A 17821-nucleotide genomic window follows, 5' to 3' on the forward strand; every position below is an offset into this window, starting at 1 on the left:
TAGCCAACGAACTACCAGACAAGGTTTTTTTTTCCTTCTCAAAATACAACAAGTCTTGATGATGAAGGTTCTCAAAAGAGCCTTGCTTTTTCCTCTAGATCTCATCCAGCCTTGCAAAACCATGAAAACCTCAATGCTTCCTTTATATTCTAGCAGCTCTTTCCACAGCCAAAACTCAGTTCTCTGCAACAAAATACCTGGCTACTGAGAAAGAGAGGAATCTGTTGACTCCTATGATCCAAACACGGCCAAAGCAAAAGAGTGTAGGAATATTTAAATTAGGAACAAGAGAGGCTAAGTATATCAACCCTGCTGGAGGTCCACTTGTCCCAGCCCAATCTCATCAGAAAGTAATTTAGCTCCAAGTCTGTAAATAACCAAGCTTGAGCTCTCTAAATGTAATCTTAGAAAGCTTAGAAAATCTTGAGCCCTGATAAAACAAAGCAATCACAGTGTATGAGATTAGGGATATGAGAGTGAAATCATCAACATGTTCTTTCTTCAGCCAAGGCCCAGAATTCCTGCATAGGCATGTTCAAACACAGACCTGTACTCTGCTCAGGCAAAATCCATACTAATGTTTAAATGCACAGACACACAAGAAATGAGAGATCATACACAACTCCATGGCGAACCCCTCCATCCTGTTTTGGATTGAAATGCTTTCCAGCCCAAAAGCTAGCTTTTCATCAGTCCAGTAAATCTATGCATGACTAGCAAAGCTTTTGCCCAGAATACTGTTTTCAAAGCACAGCAAATCAAAAGCAAGATCATCAGTATTATTTGTTTAGAACAAAATAGTACAAAACACGCTTTCAGAACTTCCAACAAAGCTGCTCTACTTCCCAGGGTATAATCTTTTCTTCACTATTCCTGCATCTCTTGCAAACGAAAATAGCAGTCTTAATCCTGAAGAGGAAAAGATACTTGGAAACCAACTCCTTCTGTTGAGAAGATTGTTACTTTCGTCTCAGCCTCATGTCTGCAATTTCTACATCAGACTGCCTACCAATATTGGATTATCCTCGCAAACAGGTTCTGAAAGTTATTGCTCGGGGGTTGTAAAGAAGCACATCTTGATTAGTTCACTGTATTGTTACCTCCTTACTATGCAAACTAGACTCTCTTTCCTGTAGCTAGCAAAGATGTAACAGGTATAGCCAACTTAAGATAATAGGAAGATAAAGAGATATTTTGTATAAAGCTTTTTCCTACGGTAGGCTAAGCATTACGTGCTAATAGAGCTCAACTTGAAGTTCATTCTGTAACTCCACTGAGAGAGTGAAGTGTCTAACATCAGTTTTATACTAAAAGTAACAATACTTGGTGCTTCTCACCGTGACAGAAAAATTCTTCACTTCTGTGCAGACTAGGGTGTAAAAGTGGTTGTTCTGTGTGTGGCTCCTGGTGAATGAAGGGGCACTCCGTCCCTTGCTTGTAGTTACGAGAAGCAGGTTTACTTGGCTTTGAAGTCAGAAAATTCTGCACTATCTCAGGTACTGTCATTAGCTCAGGCTGCCTATAAACTGAATGAAAAGGGTTTTAATCTCCCCTCAAGAAAGAGGCAGATGGAGAATTGTGAGCAGGCTGTCATGAGGAGAGTTGGACCCTGGTGCTTTCTCCTGCACCAGTGAACTGATGGGAGAGGCCTCTGCAAGCTTTGCCTGAAAGTTCCCCTCTTCAGCCCTATCTTATGAACTTTGCTGGAAAAAGTGAGATAATCCAACCCCTTGCTACTATTTTTCTTTTTTTTGCTCCCACTAAGACTCAACTTTCTTGAATATTTGAAGTGGTAGAATATAACCAGATTAGGGCATTTTTTTAAACGACTGTGTGTATCATTTCTACTTTTCCCAATGCAGCCTGTGCAGCAGGTGTGGATCCTGTGCCTCCAGCTGAAGGGCGCCCGCTTTCCCTCCGCAAGGCTTTCTGTAACAGCGAGGCAGGGGCAAGAGTGCAAGTCTGTTCAAGAGCTTTGGCCCTCAGGTCTTTCCACACTGTCTTCTCATTCCTTCTCTTGCGCTGAGCTGTGAGGACACCTTAACCTGGCAGCACGGATTTCAGATCTCTCTGATCTTTAACCTCTAGACTTAGTATCAGGTGATTCGAGGGGAGAGGTGAGATACTGTTTTGGGATAACCTGTCTTAGAGGCATTTTCTTTGCAATTCCATTCTTGGGGATTTTAGTGATTTAAAGTAGTCATCCTTTGAATGCTTGTGATAATAATTTCTTCAGGCAAAATTTGAGCTGTATGGAACAATGATAATGTTTAAAAATGTATTTGGCTTAAACAAATGATCTTTTCAGTCTTGCTTGCTGTCAGAGCTGACTTAATCTTACTGCTTCCAGGATGATTTGTTCTCATAAATATATTGTTACTGATAAAGATATAATGGTCAAGATTGTACTGAAATCCTAGAAACAAGTTGCAGCACAGCATTAAATCCTGTGCATGCAGTCACAGGACAATAAATTCTCTTTAATTACTTGCATCAAGTCTGCGCAATTTCTCAGTAAATAACATTGTTTACTGCAGTCTTTTTCTTATCTAAGCAGTTCACTCCCCTGGTTTAGGCTGAGAACTTACATAAAACTCTCACTGGTGCCCCTAAGTCAGATATTTTAAAGCAGGCACATTGTCATTTATTTCGGTTTTGCACCTGCTATCTTTCTTTATCTCTTCTGTAAGAACATGCATGTCTGTGTGACCTTATCTGGGGAACTGGCTTCATTTTTATGATTTCTGCATTTGGAGTACTTACATAGTTAATAGATGTGACCAGCTTTGCAAAATCATGAAAATAGTCCTTTTTTTTTTTTTTATTTCAGTTTCATGTTCAAATATCTATGAGTGAGAGAAGTGTCCTTGGTAACACAGTAGTAAATCCTTCCCTCAAAACATTCTTGATGTCGAAATGAGTGTAATCTCAGAAGTGTTATAGCACTACAATCCCTGAACATGGTAATGAATGTTTTTTTAGAACTGCAATTAAAAAGCATTTAATCTCCATCAGTTCAAAAATAATTATTTGGAAAACTAAACTTAGGTTTGCTGTGACAAAGAATATACCAGCCAATTCAGATTTGGAAAATGAACTATTTAATGGAGGAAATACATTCTGTAGATTGAAAGGAAGTATTTCCTTTTTCTGATTTTTGCTGTTGTGTTGAAAGTGGAGCAAAAACTGGAATTTTACCCAAATGGGAAATTTCAGTATTTGAATATTAATATTTGAATAAAGACTCTGGCATATAAAAGAGTCTTGAAGTAAAAAATGCACACAAGTTTTTGCAAGTGAAACACCTGTCTTAAAGAGGTGTTATTAGGGATATGTAATCTGGCCAGAAAGTATGATGTATTTGAATGGCTCTCAGGAGGCAATAATCCATTATAAAGAAATCTAATTCAATGTTGAACTGAGAAAGTTGAAACAATTTTAGTTAGTCCAGTACTAAAATACTGTAAATGAATGTGTCATCAACTCTGCCTGCTCTACATATCATTCTCTAGATCCTGCCCTTACATAAAAGCCAATGAGGGTCAACTCTGTGTCCATGTATTTCTATTCACAATTTGAAAAAGGCTTACAAGCATTTGCACATACATACAAGAACTTTTTTTAAAAATTATGTTTCAGAGTTATTTTGAGAAAATGGCTGCATTCAAGAATTAGCACGCTGTGAAAATCATTCATCCCTGTTCCATATATTTAGCAGAGGTGTTTCTTAAAACAAGCATTTTGCATAAGTCTGTGGAAATCATTTACTTCAGTGAAATTAGTGGAATCCATTTCGTTAGATCTAGCATGTTCTGGGGTACAAAGCCTTTGTCCTGGCGGTCTGTATGCTTTAGATATTCCGTTATGCAAATCTAACAATTCATCAGAGATTTTGCCCAATTCCTGCTACACTCCTCACGGTTTACCATATAGTTTATCTACTGCAGACAAATCTACATACCATGAACAGTGTCTCAAACCTAGCAGCTTCTGCCCACAAAAGCAACACAAGCTTGTTTTACTTATTCGCACGTCAGCGACACTGTGTTCAGTGTATCATGTGCAAAGAGAATTCCCATCGCAGTGAGTTTAGAGTCTGAAAAGTATCAGGCCTGATGCTCAGTTCACACAAAGCAACATAATCCCATTCAAGCCAGTGAACTCTGTATTACACAAGCTTGCTCATTGTTTCAAACAGGTGGAATTTATTTTAAAAAAGCAAGACTAGGAACAGGCAAGCATGTAGTACTTTGTATCAAGCTTTGCCATAGTACAAGAAGAGACAAAGGCCTGGTCAGAAAATACAGAAAATAATTCTATTTAATAGAATAAAAAACAAAGTCATACCCACAGGTAGCTCAGAGTCACATCAAGGTACATGTCTGCTTCTGATCTGAACTCTTCAGACACCCTGTTTTAACCCATGCCCACCCCCACAGTGCAATTTGGGCACAAACAAAAAAGCCTCCCTGTGCAGTCATCCCGGTGATATCAGATGCCCCTCCCCTGCAGCCCTAGGTGACAGCCCAGCTCATTCACCCTGCATGTTTTGCATGCTGGTTGCATGGGATTGGGATCATGCTTATTGCTCATAAGGTCAGGTGTAATTTATCCTGTGTAATTCTGCTTCCTGTGGCAGATTCAGTTTGATATGGTTTTCTCACTTTCTGTTTCATACTGCTAACGTGTCTGTACAGACATAGGCACAGCTTAGTGCGAACACGTCTTTTGTCTGCAACATCTTTGGGATTTTTTTTATCGTTAGTGGTTTGCTAATTTCCTGTGATCTCCCATCTGTGTAGCATGTTTTAAATATAGCACATCCACATTACAAAATTCTTCCTCCTCCTCTTCTTCATGTATTTCTGTACTACGTTATGAGAAATCTAGGACAAACAGTGTAATAACGATATATAAAAATGAATTCAAAATTTTGCCCAAATAAAACATAAACTGATTCTTCTTAAAGTATAATCTTACTGGAATGCATTATCCTCAGTTCTTTCAAAGTTACAGTACAAGTTCACGTGACATGTTTTGGTTACCCAGGAGATGTTCAGAATCTCACCTGAATGCAGACCTGAATGTTCCCAAAATTTGGGAATGAAAGATTACATGTGTAGTATTGCTTTACATGTGTTTAATTTTCAGATTTTATGCTGTCCATTGCTAATCCCTGTTTATTTTACTGGCATTTTAATTCCCAGGTACGTTTCTATCTGCATAGCTCAGCTACTGAATTGGATGAACAAACCCAACCCCTGTCAACAGCAACCAACCTCACCCTCATTTCAGACTGCCTGTTTGACTTATCCACCTGTCCAGTTTGCTAATATCAAACTCATCGTAAAGGTTAGATCCTCAATTTGTAAAAGTTGACGTACCTTCATAAAAATCTTGACCTACATCTGCCAGACCCAAGCTGAAAAGCTGCCAGGCTCTACCAACCAGCTAGCACACCAAGGATCTACATGCAAGTCACCATAGACTCCTGGATCAAGAAGGTTCCCCCATAAACTGTAGAGTATATCCTATGCTGCACTGTGTAGGTTGTATGGAAACACCTGAGTGGGATCTATGTGAGATAGCAGTATAGCTATGCTAACATTATACTCCACCCAGTCTCCTGTGAAACCTACGCAGAGCTGTACAGTGACTCCAAATAGTTCAGCTAAGTGGAAGTAAGTCTACATGGCTCTGCTTGGTGCTGGGTAGAAATGCTGTGGTCCTACCTGTGATTTCAAACATGTCAGCCTCTAAATATTCTGCACCACCATCACCGTAAGAGTAGGTCACTCTGAGGAATACAGACCAGAGACACTTAGGAAATCATCAGGTTGTTTCCTGGATCTGCCTCTTTTCCCTCCTTCACCAATCGTTCAGCAGTGGCAGTTCTATAACTGGGGTGGGAAGTGCCATTCTCCCTTTCTCATTACTTCTCCTGAGTGGTTCTTCTGTCCAGTTCATGGCTGTGTCCCAAGACCACCACCTCACAGATGTGCTCTCTGCCTTCCAGGAGAGCAGCAGAAGGGGTGTCTGGGTACATTTTCCCTGGCTTGGGACATGTCTCACATCTCACATTTGCCACAGGTTTGCTGATTCTGTGCTTATTGCCCAGGTCAAGTGCCAAATTTCCAAATTTTTGTGTTGTTTCCATCCTTATCCTGCTAGTACCGGCCACATGTGAGGACCACCAGTTTCACAGATCCACCCAACCTTTCACAGCAATAGTAATACCACGGCGGACATATAGTAACACAGTGTCCAAAGGGTGACACTTGAACATGCTGCGCTGGGTACCAGAAGACGGACAAGAGTTAACCACTGCCTTACCCTGTTTTCCTAAAGACCCACCAGGCTTCAAGCTAGGCCAGTCCTAAGGCACTGGAGTTAAAAAGCAAATGAACAATTAAATTCCTACATTTAGATTGCGAGTCCAGACGTTTCGAATCCAACCAGGATCTTTCATCAATGGAATCTGAAAGAAACAAAGAATAATGAGGAATAATACAGTTGATTAACCATGCACAGAAGTTAATGTACCCAGGCCTCAATTACAGTCCTTGAAACCCAGTTGCTGTAATGAATACCTCTCCTGTGATTCCTCTGTAAGCCACATTGCCCTTGTGTCATCCTCACTTTTTATCTGTACTGAGATGTTCTCGATTCTCTCTTTCCACCATCTCAGTTTTCAGGGTTTTTACAGAAGGATTTAATCCTCTGCTAGTAGGATCTGTATCATTATCATCAGCTGGAGAGAGCTTGGAAGCAGGGGATCCCTGTGAGCTCTGAAGAAGCATGGACCACAACAAGCTCTGTTTATTCTTTTGCAGGATGAGGATGCCCAAGGCCAGGGGACAGAGGCAGAGCTATAATCCCACCCTGCTGGCTAGGGAAAAGATCTTTTCATATGGCAGCATCCCTAGATCTGTTCATGGTACAGGAAGACCTCTAATACCCAGTAGGACAGGAAAAGGAATTCTGTAGGACACGAAGAGCACGTTTCAGGTCCTTTGAAGCAACCTGGAGTCAGGGGTTGCATAGCAGAGCCAGGACTTTATTCCCTGAGTAGTCCCCTCCTGACAGGCAGCACAGGAGCCTCAACAGGGTGGCTGTCCTTTCAGAGCCAGACCCCCAAAGCTGAGGTGGCACACGATTACAATGACAACCTCTTTCTGAATACATAGGAGTGAATGGCGACTTCATTGGTGACTTCATTTTTAAAGAAAACACAGTTGCAAGACACATTGAAATAAATTAATACCTAGTAAAAAGGGTAAGCTTCCAGTGTTGCTGGAGATGATCGGATTCATGTTTAACATAAAAGGAAAAGTTATTGAAGAGAAATTCTGTACTGCATTTTATATTATTTTTTATTCCATAGTGAAATTTTACACTGAAAGGAATAATTCTACAGGATCGATAAATATGATGATATGAACAAATCATTTGAAAGATTTTCCTTTGGTGTGTAGAAAAATTAACATTCAAATATGTCCAGGTTTACTGGTGGTGTGTGTTCTGAAAACATTCATTTTCCCTCATATTCGAATCTCAAGATTTTTCAAGCACAAATGCTCACCAGAAAAAAACAAACTCATTCTACTCTTTATCATTCTCAAGTTATATGACACCCAGAATACTCTGTGGAATCTTACTGAGCAAATAGAGAAGGCATGAAATGTTCCCTTTTCTGAAATCTCTCTCATTTAAATACACCTAATGAAACAATAACAAATAAGTAGGAATCAGAAGTATAAAAAAACCCCAAGCATTACAGAAATAAATTCACCCAGTTCTGGTAGGTGCAGTTCTTAAGGTTTCCATTAATGTTTGCTACACTCACTCACACACTCTTTTATATGTACAATTAGAATAACATTTCACGTGGGTGATGTGAAAGGAAGTTTGGGGTTTGGGATGGCACCATCAGGAAAAGACAGTAGAGGTCTGGCATGTAGCCCTTCTCTGTTCACGGTAATACCTTGGACTTGAGCATTCCATCAGGGATTGCACCACACTATTCAAACACAATTTACCAAGACTCTCAACAACCTTATGGGCCAGGAGGTATTATTAATTCCATTTTCCAAATGAAGAAACTGAGATACACCCTGATTAAATGACTTACTCTGTGTTACAAAGGAAGTCTAGCATCAGAATTAGAAACATCTCTTTCCATATGGCCCACTGTTTTAACAAGTCTATCCTTTCTATTCTCAGAAGCAGAACAAAAATACTGACATTATTGCACCAATAATTAAATGAATAGAAATACTCTTGCAGGCTAAATTAGTAATTGAAATACATATGTGTGTTGTATGCAAATGCTGGATTTAATATAATTTTCTTCTGTTGCATGTGCCTGTTTGGGTTTAAGAGGTATCTTGCTGCTTTGTTGACCAAGATGGTGGCTTGAAGATATCATAGCAGTTGACTGCTCAGTGATAACACTAAATGTTTTAGAACATGAAATATCACAGTTTCATCCCATTTTACACAGTCTGAGGCGTGGGTCTCAGTGTATGTCTTTAGTCTTTGTCACTTTTTTAATTCTAGGAGCACTTCCACCTCCCAGGGAGAGGTGCCAGCCCCATCCATGTCTTGAACATGTAAGAAGGAAACCCAGATGTGCCAGCTGGATGCAGTGTTTGGGGAACAACTGGGTTCATTCCCTGGAAAATGCCCGCCCCACAGTTTGGCTGTAGCCTCTGGATTTCCGAAAGGAAATCAGCAGTGCAAAACAAGAACCAGTTAGGGTACCAATCTGCCACCTGTGCACACTGCTGGGTCCAGAATAGCTGCTTTGAGGATGGGCTGGAAGGAGCAGCTGTGAGGGCAGGCAGTACACTAGGAAGTGCCTTCTTCTTACTCCCAACATCAGGAACATGTTGGCAGGGTGGATCAAGGGGGGTTTGTATTAATTTATCCCTTCTTCCTCTTTCTCCAGTCTTTGCAGTCTGGTCTGGAGACCACCCAACTAGAAAACAGCTCAGATGAGTAGATTTATTTTCAAATATCTATATTCATGAAAGGACTAGACTGACCCTCCCTCCCTCCCTCCCTCCCTTCCTTCCTTCCTTCCTTCCTTCCCTCCTTTCTCTCTTTCTCCCTTTCGCTCTCTTTTTCTTTCTATTTCTTTCTCCTTCTTTCTCTCTCTTTCTTTCCCTCACTTTTGTTCCCTCTTTCTCTCCCTCTCTCTTTCCTTTTCTTTCTTTCTTAAAAATAATCAAAGTTCCATGATTAAATAAATAAATCTCAGAAACACAGTAATAGGAATTGCCACAGGAAAACAGTATGTTTCATTAGCAGAGACGTCAACAATGTGTTGCAACAGAGTTGGTAATGGTACAATAGTGCTGCTGCCTGTGCATTCAGTTCTTCTGAAAAACAGCGATCAGAGACAGTCCTGTAAATCATTCTTTGTGTACTGTTGTAACAACCACGCGACTCTCCAGGATCCCTGCCAGCAGTTTAAAAGTGCAGTTAATGTTGCAGTGAAGTATTTGATCTTTAGAGTTGTCTAGTCTCTGCTCCTGCTCACATTTGAAAAACAACCCTAAGGAGCTTTCATTCAGTCCTGCAATTAATGAAAAAATTAGGATTTATTGAATGATATTTTTTCCATTGTTTAGAATGACTCTTATAAATCAACTGTCTGCCTTTCCTATTTAGTAGGCTTGGAAATGCAAACTGACATGAGTAAAAATTATTTTAAAGCAGACACAATGCATCAAATCTTTTCTTCGGCTGTGCCAGTGTCTGTAGTCACCCTGCTGACCTTAGAGAACAAAGCTAGCATAGGGAAAAGGTGACCTTGCACTTAAGCTAGTGAAATAGGACACAAGGGCTATTCCTGTACAAGAAAACTAAACAGAGTCAAGGCATAGGCGGAGGCACTGGGACACTCTGGTCTGTGCCGTGATGCTGGAAGAACAGCACTTGGCACACCTGCAGCCCCAGCCAGCTAGCAGCTCCCAGCTTGGGAATGAGCACGGAGCATTTCCAACAGGCATCAGAATGGGGCCAGCCATTGGGGGCTGGCTTTGAGGGTTGAAGCTTAATAGCATGGAGGTGACTAGATCACGCCAGGTAGCATCAAAGCCAGAGGATGGACATTTTCACTGTTTAGTTCGCTAGCACCAGTGTAGCCAAGAGATCCAGATCTCCTCTGGAGTTACCTGAACTTTGTTCCTTCCAGGAATGTGGACGTATCACAAGCCCTGTTGCTCAGTTCTCCTGATGTCTAACAGGAATTGTACAGGAGGGAATTGTACAGGGAGGTATACAAAGAAATTGTCCAAGCAACCAGAGATCAGGTTAGGAAAGCTAAAGCTCTGATAGAATTCAGTCTGGCCAAGGATGTCAAGGGCAACAAGAAAAGATTCTATAGGTATGTCAGGGATAAAAGGAAGATGAGGGAAAATGTGGGCCCTCTCCAGAAGGAAACAGGAGATCTGGTTACCTGGGATACGGAGAAGGCGGAGGTACTCAATGACTTTTTTGCCTCGGTCTTCACTGGCAAGTGCTCAAGCCTCACTGCCCAAGCTGCAGAAGGCAAAGGCAGGGACTGGGAGAATGAAGAACCGCCCACTGTAGGAGAAGATCAGGTTCAAGACCATCTAAGGAACGTGAATGTGCACAAGTCCATGGGACCTGATGAGATGCATCCATGGGTCCTGAAGGAACTGGCAGATGAAGTTGCTAAGCCACTATCCATCAAATTTGAGAAGTTGTGGCAGTCCAGTGAAGTTCCCTCTGACTGGAAAAGGGGAAATAGAATCCCCATTTTTAAAAAGGGAAAAAAGGAAGACCCGGGGAACTACAGGCCAGTCAGTGCCACCTCTGTGCCTGGGAAGATCATGGGACAGATCCTCCTGGAAACTATGCCAAGGCACATGGGGATTAAGGAGGTGATTGGTGACAGCCAACATGGCTTCACTAAGGGCAAATCATGCCTGACAAATTTGGTGGCCTTCTACAACGGGGTTACAGCGTTGGTGGATAAGGGAAGAGCAACTGACACCATCTATCTGGACTTGTGCAAAGCATTTGACACTGTCCCACATGACATCCTTGTCTGTAAATTGGGGAGACGTGGATTTGATGGATGGTCTTACTCAAAGAGTTACAGTCAACAGCTTGATGTCCAAGTGGAGACCAGTGATGAGTGGCATTCCTCAGAGACCAGCGCTGTTTAACATCTTTGTCGGTGACATGGACAGTGGGATTGAGTGCACCCTCAGCAAGTTTGCTGACGACACCAAGCTGTGTGGGGCGGTCGATACACTGGAGGGAAGGGATGCCATCCAGATGGACCTTGACAGGCTTGAGAGGTGGGTCCATGCAAACCTCATGAGGTTTAACAAGGCCAAGTGCAAGGTCCTGCACATGGGTCAGGGCAATCCCAAGCACAAATACAGGCTGGGTGGAGAATGGATTGAGGGCAGCCCTGAAGAGAAGGACTTTGGGGTGTTGTTTGATGAGAAGCTCAACATGACCCGGCAATGTGCGCTTGCAGCCCAGAAAGCCAACCATATCCTGGGCTGCATCAAAAGAAGCGTGGCCAGCAGGTCAAGGGAGGTGATTCTGCCCCTCTACTCTGCTCTGGTGAGACCCCACCTGGAGTACTGCATCCAGCTCTGGGGACCCCAACATAAGAAGGACATGGACCCGTTGGAGTGAGTCCAGAGGAGGGCCACGAAGATGATCAGAGGGATGGCTACAGGGAAAGGCTGAGAGAGTTGGGGTTGTTGAGCCTGGAGAAGAGAAGGCTCTGGGGAGATGTTGTAGCAGCCTTCCAGTACCTGAAGGGGGCCTACAAGAAAGCTGAAGAGGGACTTTTTACAAGGGCATGTAGTGATAGCACAAGGGGTAATGGCTTTAAACTGAAAGAGGGTAGATTTAGATAGGATATAAGGAAGAGATTCTTCACTATGAGAGCAGTGAGGCACTGGAACAGGTTGCCCAGAGAAGTTCTGGATGCCCCATCCCTGGAAGTGTTCAAGGCCAGGCTTTGAGCAACGTGGTCTAGTGGAAGGTGTCCCTGCCCATGGCAGAGACTTTGGAACTAGATGATCTTTATGGCCCCTTCCAACCCAAACCATTCTATGATTCTATGAATAATATCCTCCTAAGCTGTCAGGGTAAATTCATTAATATTCATAATAAGACTGTAACTTGTGGTGCAAAGCAAAATTTGCCTTTTGACCCCTAAAGTGAGGCTTTATGACCCTATCTTGGGCAGTCTGGGAGCATTAAGCCAAGCTGTACTTTTCCCAGCTAAATATGAAGCATTTAAGAATTAAGAGATTTCTTACAGCTGATAGAAGATGGAGTAAAACAAGAGAAGATTCAGACATAACAGATATTATGGCACGATATCTGCAGGAGAACAGATTAGTCTATACTTCATACTCTCACTAGAGTGAAAAATATATAAAAATATTGAAAGGAAAAAATGAAAAGGTGGTAACTGTAATCCATGTCTCCTTGGGAGAGATATGGAGATGCAGTGAGCATGAAATGCAACAGGAGTCATTTAGGCATTAGGAAAACTTTATAATACCAGGAGTAGGCAAGCTCTGGTATGGCTTGCCGGAAGAGGCTGAGATGTTTCAGACCAGTCTGAACACACATTTGTCAGAAATGTTTTAATTATAGTTGAATTTGCCTGTAGGCATAGAAATGGACTGGATGATCTCTGAGTGTCTTCCAGCCTTGTATTCTATTATTCTGTGATAGTGACACGCAGGATGAGGCTGCATTTTCAGGACCTCTTCTCTAGCACTGAAATCTCACAGCAGAAAAAAATCATAAACTGGTGGTGAAAACCCTGTTACATGAAATGTTTTGAATCTGACTAAGAAAATAGTGCAGAAACAAGTTGTAGGGAAGCATGGCAGGGTAGCCAAGGGACGGGCTGGGTGACCTAAGAGGCTCTTCTGTCTCAAACTTCCAACTCAGTCTCACAACATCACCTGACTGGTGTTTAACTCATCACACTGATGCAACAGATGTTGTAAACAAAGTTACTCATTTGTGAATTACTCAGGTAATTTAAATCTGGTTCCTACAGTAATCATGCCTCTTAATGTAGTTAAGTACACACTGTATGTGTGCTTTGTTGCTGCTAATACCAGATAGAAACATCCTATTTCTTCCCTCCCTGAGGAGCATCTGATTTTACAAAACAATTATAAGACGCACCTCTGATGCCCAGAGGTGACTTACATTTTCTCTGTAGTGTGGGTGCCTAGTGCAGAGCAGCTGATCTGTTCTTTCACAGAGATCCAGAGCCACTACCTTTGATGAGGGGATGCTATTTCTACTACAGAGTATCTTCTAAGCAACAAAGAGGAAGGAGGGCCACCTTCTTTCAAGATAAGATGACAATCCTAAATTCAGCACATGACCAAATTACCTTTCTAAATGACCCAAAGAAAGAAAACCATTTCCTAGTATCTGGAATAGTCAGGTTTGACTGAAAACATTAAGTTTTCCTGGAGAGGTGTAAGTAGAGTCAGGTGAAGCTTGGGACATGAGTAAATAACGTCAAAGAAATGTAACTACAGAGAGCTCTGTCAGAAACTACAGTAGTGAGTTCCTAGTCAAATGGCCCAACATCTTAACCCACCAAGCCAAAGAATTGCTGTCTACATTTACTTTCTACAAGAAGGCTACCAAAATATAGCCGCTGGTCTGTAGGAGGCCACATGGGGGGCTACAGCACATGGAGATCAGCACAGCACAGTTTAAGTACTTTGCAACATGAAAACCATAGTCAAGCTTTATCATATGAAGCAGAGGAGGCCCAACAAGAATCCAGTTCGGCTTTATCACCTCACTCAAATTTGGCCTGCATCATCACTTTCAAGTCAAAGGAGCCATTATGCTCAAGCATTTTGGTAGCTCCGGGGTCCCAAGGCATCGCATGGAGGGAGGCACAGGTATAGGGTGGGAAGATCCCAAGCAGCATGGAGCCTTCTTACTTGCCCAGCCCTCACAGCCTGCATTGCTCCAGGGATAGTGTGGGAGCCAGGGCAGCTCCTGCAGCACAAGCATGATGTTCTCCCTGCCCTGTCACTGCTGAAAATATGGATAGCTGCATTTTGCACTACCTCAAGTTCCTAAATTATTTTAAAATCTAGACCTATGCTGAATGCTTTTTAATAACCCAGCATCCACGGCATTTCTGTCCTGGAGCTCCAATCGTCTTGCTAAGCATCAGTGGGAGAAGAGGAACAGTTGGACTGCTGCAATCTGCAGCAGAGCCCAGGCACAGTGGTTTGCTAACCACATTTGAAAGTGAGCTTGAGCAAAGGTAGGAGGAACGCTACACAGCAGTTAAATTATTTAGCCAGGCACCTCGCTGAGTACATCTCAACACTGGGTTAACGCATGGGACTCCAGCGCAGGTCTTTGAAATACACCAGCCCAGGTGCCTTAGGCCAGGTCTGAATTCTTTCTGCTGAGCTCCTCCCATTTCTTAACCCCACGTTAGTCACGGTGAAAATTTTCAGCTGTTTATCTAAAATCTTATGACACATCTATTGACGGCTGATAAAGGCCGTTTCCTCATCTGCAGCAAACCATTCAGCTAGAGGAGCATGTTTGACTGCTGCCTCCATTGGCTGGCCTGGTGGCCCCACCACCACGCCTGCTGCTTGCTTTTGGCAGATATTTTAATGACTGCAGTTAACACCGCACCTGGGAATGTTCCTCTTAGGAACTACCCCAGGCTACCAAAAGGTGTTTCATGAGGTGATGTTTCCACATCACTCGATCATCACACCCTCCCTCGTGGCTTCGGCCTTTCCAGACCTGGGGGCCTCCCAGCGCTCTCCTTTACAGGGCAGCCTCACCCTCACGCCTGGAAATGGGGGCTGCTGGCTGCAGGTCTCCACCGGACCACCGAGGAAGGCTATACACAGCTTTCACCAGTGGAAGGTTAAAATGACTGCCTCCTCCTCACAGTTAAGGGCAGAAAGCTGGCAGGTAGTGGAGCTGCACGACTGTGGTATCTGCACCATACATGCCCTTGCATGTTGGGCTTAGCCTTGTGGCAAGCTTTGGGTCATCCAGACCCTCACTGTTAAGTACGAGGCAGATGAGTTCAGAGCTAGATCTGGCAGAATATCGGATTTGCACCCATGAAGAATCTGGAAACTTTGGGTTTTGCATGATAAATAGAGAACAGACCAAGCTGATACCTGTCCCATTGGTTTTCATACTGAGACACCAGATACGTGCTTAGTCATGTACACAGAGGACCCTTAGGAAGAAAAAAAGGCAGGAGCTATTAAGAAGCTCTTGGCTTAGTTCAGACGTATTCTGGTCAAACAGGTACGGCAGCAGAGCTGAACCCAGAGCAGTCCTGTTTACAAGCTTGAGAAACTGGGTTTGTGACACACGCAGATCCCCAGGCTCTGCGGCACCCAGAAGTATGCAGGAATGAAAACTGCTATAACTGCTGTGCTGCTGCCTGCTCTTTAAATAACACCTGGCACAGTTTGTGTGTGTTTTCACTTGCTAGTAAATTTTGCCATAGGTCACATACAAATACCTTATAGAAGCTTGTGGGGAGCTTTCAGAAAGGAGCATTTCTCTGATCCCATTTGTTTTTCTGTGTAAATCTGGGCATGAGTTTCAGGACTGGGGATGGGGTTAGGAAGATGACAGGTACAAAACTGCGTGCTGCATGCTGAAAAGCTGTACGAGCCTTTCGTGTTGTGAATTGAATCCTTTGTCCGTTTGTCTAAGGCAGCTGCCTCTGTAGCGTGGCATAAATGTCACGGCAGCAAGTGGGAGGTAATGGTCACATCTGGGGCTGACCTTTAAAAATCAGCCAGGCTTTTTATTCTCTCTGTTTACTCGCTTTGTTTGCTTGTAGACTTTTACTCAGAGGTCTTCCCTGTGGGTATCATAGCTATTTTAGACTGCAGGTGATGCTGCCCCTCCCCCTGCCCATTGATTTGTGGTAAGCCTCCCATCAGAATGTAATTTATTCAGAGCAGATTAAATTTTGCCACAGACTGAAGTTGCGTCAAGTCAGTACTGATATCTAAGTACTTACATGTAAGTTACCATCCAGAGTCAGCAAGTGTACCAACAGAGTAATGTGCACATCAGATTTCAAGATATGGCTTCATGACAGGTTTGAAAGAGTGATAACAAGCCTGCATTAAAGTTCAAGTGAATTAAAATATACATGGGGTTTTTTCCACTTTTCTCTGTCCGTCTGGGAAAAAAAATACAGATAGGTTTACTATGATTCTTTCAAACCTTTCATGTAGTCAAATCTTAAAGCCTCACATGCACATTATTAACCACAACCCAGCTTCTGTTTTTTTAAATATAAAATAGAGAAGACAGTATCAACTTCAGACTACTGTTATGAAACTGAATTTCTCAGTGTTCACAAAGGTTCTGGGTTCCTTGGGTCAGTACATAGGGTTCACATGTAGTAAAGACCACATATATGTAAAAGTAAACGCAAGTTCATAAACAGATTTAGGAAACAGTTCCCTGCTGGATTTTATCCTGGAGATCAGAAAATAAGGAAGAGGGGAAAGCTAAGTGTGCCTTTTGTTGCATGTGATTTGTTTTTCTCACTAACGCTACACGCTGTTCAGGACTATTTCTAGGAATAAGGAGGCGGTCGTAAAAACCAATCAAAATATGCTACAGCTTTGCTGACTAGTAGATAAACAGCACGTGCAGAACAAGAGGAAGTTTTTAACTCAAATTCTTGGGGAGAAGCATCACAGAATGCAATGGGGCAGGAGCATACTATTCCTGTGAAGCAAGTTTAGTATTTCTTCATATAAAAAGCTTTAAAAGTCTTTAGAAGTACTTTAGAACATGTTAATAATCCCTTGGGCTTAACTGGGCTTTAATTAATACTAAAATAATTGAACTGGCTTTGAAATTGTTCCACCATGTAACAATATCACACTTTTAGAGGTTCCCTGCCTCTCCTCCTACTTCCCCCAGTATTTTGCCTAAACCAGGCTCAGTGGCCTGGCATCTATCAGTCTCTTTTGTTAAATGTCATATAGCTTTTCTCCAGGCAGCGCAATGCTATGGGTGACGCTTTACAGATCCCCGGCTGTAGAGAATGCAGTTTAGGTCACCAGTGGATGCTCCACACAGTGCTGGCTGACCCCAGAATAGAGCAACAGGTCCTAACATTAACTACAGGTGTCTATTTTACACTCCTGAAGATGCCATTGCTGCTAGCCTGGTGGTGAAACAGCGCTGGATTGATACAGCAACAACCAGCTGCCCCCATGATTGCCTTGGGGCTCTCTGTTTTCTGGATCTGTAGCTTAAGAACAATATGGAGAGACAGGTCTCAAGACCTGTGCCCCAAACCTCTCCCAGAGTCCAGTGACATGGCCGAGGAAGTCAGAGATCTATCTCTGTCAGTGGAGGATCCCGACTGGTATTTCTGTTGCCTACACAGGGCTGGTTTTCCCCTGAAGTGAAATCAAGGAATTCAAAGCTCCATTTTGTGAATCATTTTTATTGAGTATGTTGGATTTTAAAGGTACTCCTGCATTCAGATGGATGAAGGATTATTAACTGCTCTGTGAAAAATGAACACCTCCTGATACTCCAGGCTAGCAGACTCCATTTTTAAATTAACTTCACAGATTAGGAAGTTAGCAAAAAGAGAGATAGTGACAACAAGTTGTGGTGAATGGAGTTCAATCCAGTTGGCGACCGGTCATGAGCGGTGTTCCCCAGGGCTCAGTATTGGGGCCAGTCTTGTTCAATATCTTTATCAATGATCTGGATGAGGGGATCGAGTGCACCC

General features: G+C 42.7%; 1 protein-coding gene across 1 annotated transcript in view; it reads right to left on the reverse strand.

Annotated features, from left to right (window-relative positions):
• LPIN1 (lipin 1) overlaps positions 1–17821 on the reverse strand; it is an 89933-nt gene that overhangs the window by 56703 nt on the left and 15409 nt on the right. Inside the window, exon 2 of the mRNA XM_009332476.1 lies at positions 6422–6478. Coding sequence (XP_009330751.1) covers positions 6422–6478 — 57 coding nt within the window. The remainder of the gene's footprint in view (positions 1–6421; positions 6479–17821) is intronic.

This window comes from Pygoscelis adeliae, unplaced genomic scaffold (genome assembly GCF_000699105.1).
Source record: "Pygoscelis adeliae isolate BGI_AS28 unplaced genomic scaffold, ASM69910v1 Scaffold168, whole genome shotgun sequence".
Lineage (NCBI taxonomy): Eukaryota > Metazoa > Chordata > Aves > Sphenisciformes > Spheniscidae > Pygoscelis > Pygoscelis adeliae.